The sequence below is a fragment of the Cyprinodon variegatus genome, unplaced genomic scaffold (genome assembly GCF_000732505.1).
Source record: "Cyprinodon variegatus isolate N-32 unplaced genomic scaffold, C_variegatus-1.0 Scaffold55, whole genome shotgun sequence".
Lineage (NCBI taxonomy): Eukaryota > Metazoa > Chordata > Actinopteri > Cyprinodontiformes > Cyprinodontidae > Cyprinodon > Cyprinodon variegatus.
Genome location: NW_015150508.1, coordinates 1,200,553 through 1,202,763, shown reverse-complemented (window position 1 = coordinate 1,202,763; position 2,211 = coordinate 1,200,553). Strand labels below are relative to the sequence as shown.

At 43.9% G+C, this 2,211-nt stretch overlaps 1 protein-coding gene across 12 annotated transcripts in view; it reads left to right on the top strand.

Moving 5' to 3' along the window:
* baz2b (bromodomain adjacent to zinc finger domain 2B) overlaps positions 1–2,211 on the top strand; it is a 79,573-nt gene that overhangs the window by 52,501 nt on the left and 24,861 nt on the right. For all 12 annotated transcript variants that reach the window (XM_015371256.1, XM_015371261.1, XM_015371254.1 and 9 more), the window contains exon 9: positions 1,129–1,870. In XM_015371256.1, coding sequence (XP_015226742.1) covers positions 1,129–1,870 — 742 coding nt within the window. The remainder of the gene's footprint in view (positions 1–1,128; positions 1,871–2,211) is intronic.

Sequence of the window (2,211 nt, the reverse complement as noted above, 5' to 3'; positions counted from 1 at the left end):
ATGGATGGATGATGGATAGATGGATGGATGGATGGATGGATGGATGGATGGATGGATGGATGGATGGATGGATGGATGGATGGATGGATGGATGCCTAGCTAGCTGTAATCTATTGTTTTATGATGATCAATTTAAAGTCAATTTTGGCTTTCCTCCTCTCATAAATCAAACTTCAGTGAGTGAGTGTCTCAATCGCAGCATTCAGGAGTTCCTAAAAGCTAGATAGGTTGAAATTTCCTGTTGTCATTGACTCATTAAGGTGTAATCAATTATAGTCTTCCATGTGTTGCTTACTCATAGATTTGACTGCTTTACTTTGCTCACATTTGCTTTTAAGTGGCCTGTTGATACACAGGCCCTTGCTTTTAGTTTAATCTCCATTTTATTGTACCTTATAGATCTTGTAGTGTTATTTGTAGTTAGCTCAGATGAAATGCTTTTAAGATTGACATTTCTTGGCCCTTAACGGTAAAGATTTCATTTTTCCCCAGTGAAAGGTCTACAATCGATTACGTAAACGTATTGAGATCTTCTTATTTTGTGAAAATCACTTCTCCTTTTTTTGTTTCGGCAAGCAGAGAAGTTTACACTGAGCTAAAATTCCCCCTGTGGTTTTAGGACTGTTACTGTATTTCATGGTCTGTGAAATTGATTTGTTTCACTTCATATCACATCCAGTTGAAAGTGAAGCAGAAAAGTCTAACCTGCCTTTGCTTAAACACAGATTGAACTAAACTTTGTACAGAAATGGCAAACATGCCCATCAGAATGGATGATAGCGAATGTGCAGCTTTTCAAATGGGCAGACAACTAATTACAAGGATGCACTGTGTCTCTTTCTGCAAACTTGGCTAGTAACAATGCCTTTGGTTATTGCTGTTATGTTCTCTTTGTTTCCCAAAAATAGGCTTAGACACAGTTAACCGTACCAGTGTTCAGCATTGTACTTTTGTCACCTGCTCAAACAATCCAAGCAATGTGAACTGACAGTCTGAGCAGCTCCACTTTGTCCCATTTCTCTTCTAATTTTTTTTTTTATGTAACCGCTTTTTGTTCCTCACATTCTGCGTCCCAATGCCCCCTTCTCCCTGCCGTTCCTTGATCTCCACCTCCCTTTTTCTCCTCAGACTCTCATGTCCCTCGGGCAGACATTCCCAGCTGAACAGAAGAAGCAGCAGCAGCAGGGGCCAAACAAGTCCCCCAAAAGGACATCACTGTCTTCACCACCGTTGGCACCTGTTCCACCTACTCCACCCCAGAACAATCACTCCAACCTCTTCCTTTCGAGTGCCCTGCTGGGTCTCCCTGAACCCCATCACCCCAATGGAGTCATCCAAAGCACCACTCAGGACGCACCCCTGGCCCTCATCACCAAACCTCGCAAGGAATCTGCCTCTCAGGGCAGGTCCCCCCAGCCCAACTCGGACGCTGGATCCATGCCTGTAAATTTGAGCACAGGGGCAAGCAGGACCCAACCTAGTGCCCAGGCTGGTTCTCCGTCACAGCCTCCAACTACCTCACCTCACGCCACGGGTCATGCATCTAGAAAAAGCAAGACGCCCAAGGTTAAAGGGCAGACACCAGCGGTGGGACAAGCAGACCCTTTAGCTGCCTGGAAGGGCTTCTCTCAGAATCATCTGGTACAATCTCTGGTGGATTTGTTTCGAGGAGGAGAATCTGGAGTCGGCATTCCAGGAGTTAGTATCCCTGGGGCTGGAATTCCTGGCATGGGAATCCCTGGAACATGTAACCCCACTGCTGGTCTCCCAGCCAACAAGGAATCGGATGACTCTGGGGACGAAGACGACGATGATGAGGATGATGACCTAGAGGAGGAAGATGAGGAGGACACAGATGATAGCCTTTCAGGTAGGGGCTCTCTTTCAGCCAAACAAAATTGTATTTTTTACAAACTAACATTAATTTTAATTTGAACAAAATCCTATTTTCGATTGCAATTATCTTTAGTGCAACCTTCACCAACATGATTTTCTAATGGTGCGGCCCCAAGCTACACCTCTTGTTTGACCAGTCATTGGTTTTAGACAATTATTAATGATCATCTGGTTTAAAACTGGAAAAGCAAAACGATTCTATCCTCATTTACTGAATGCCTTACCTCTAATAATTTTATATATATACACTATATTGCCAAAAGTATTTGCTCACCTGCCTTGACTCACATATGAGCTTAAGTGACATCCCGTTCC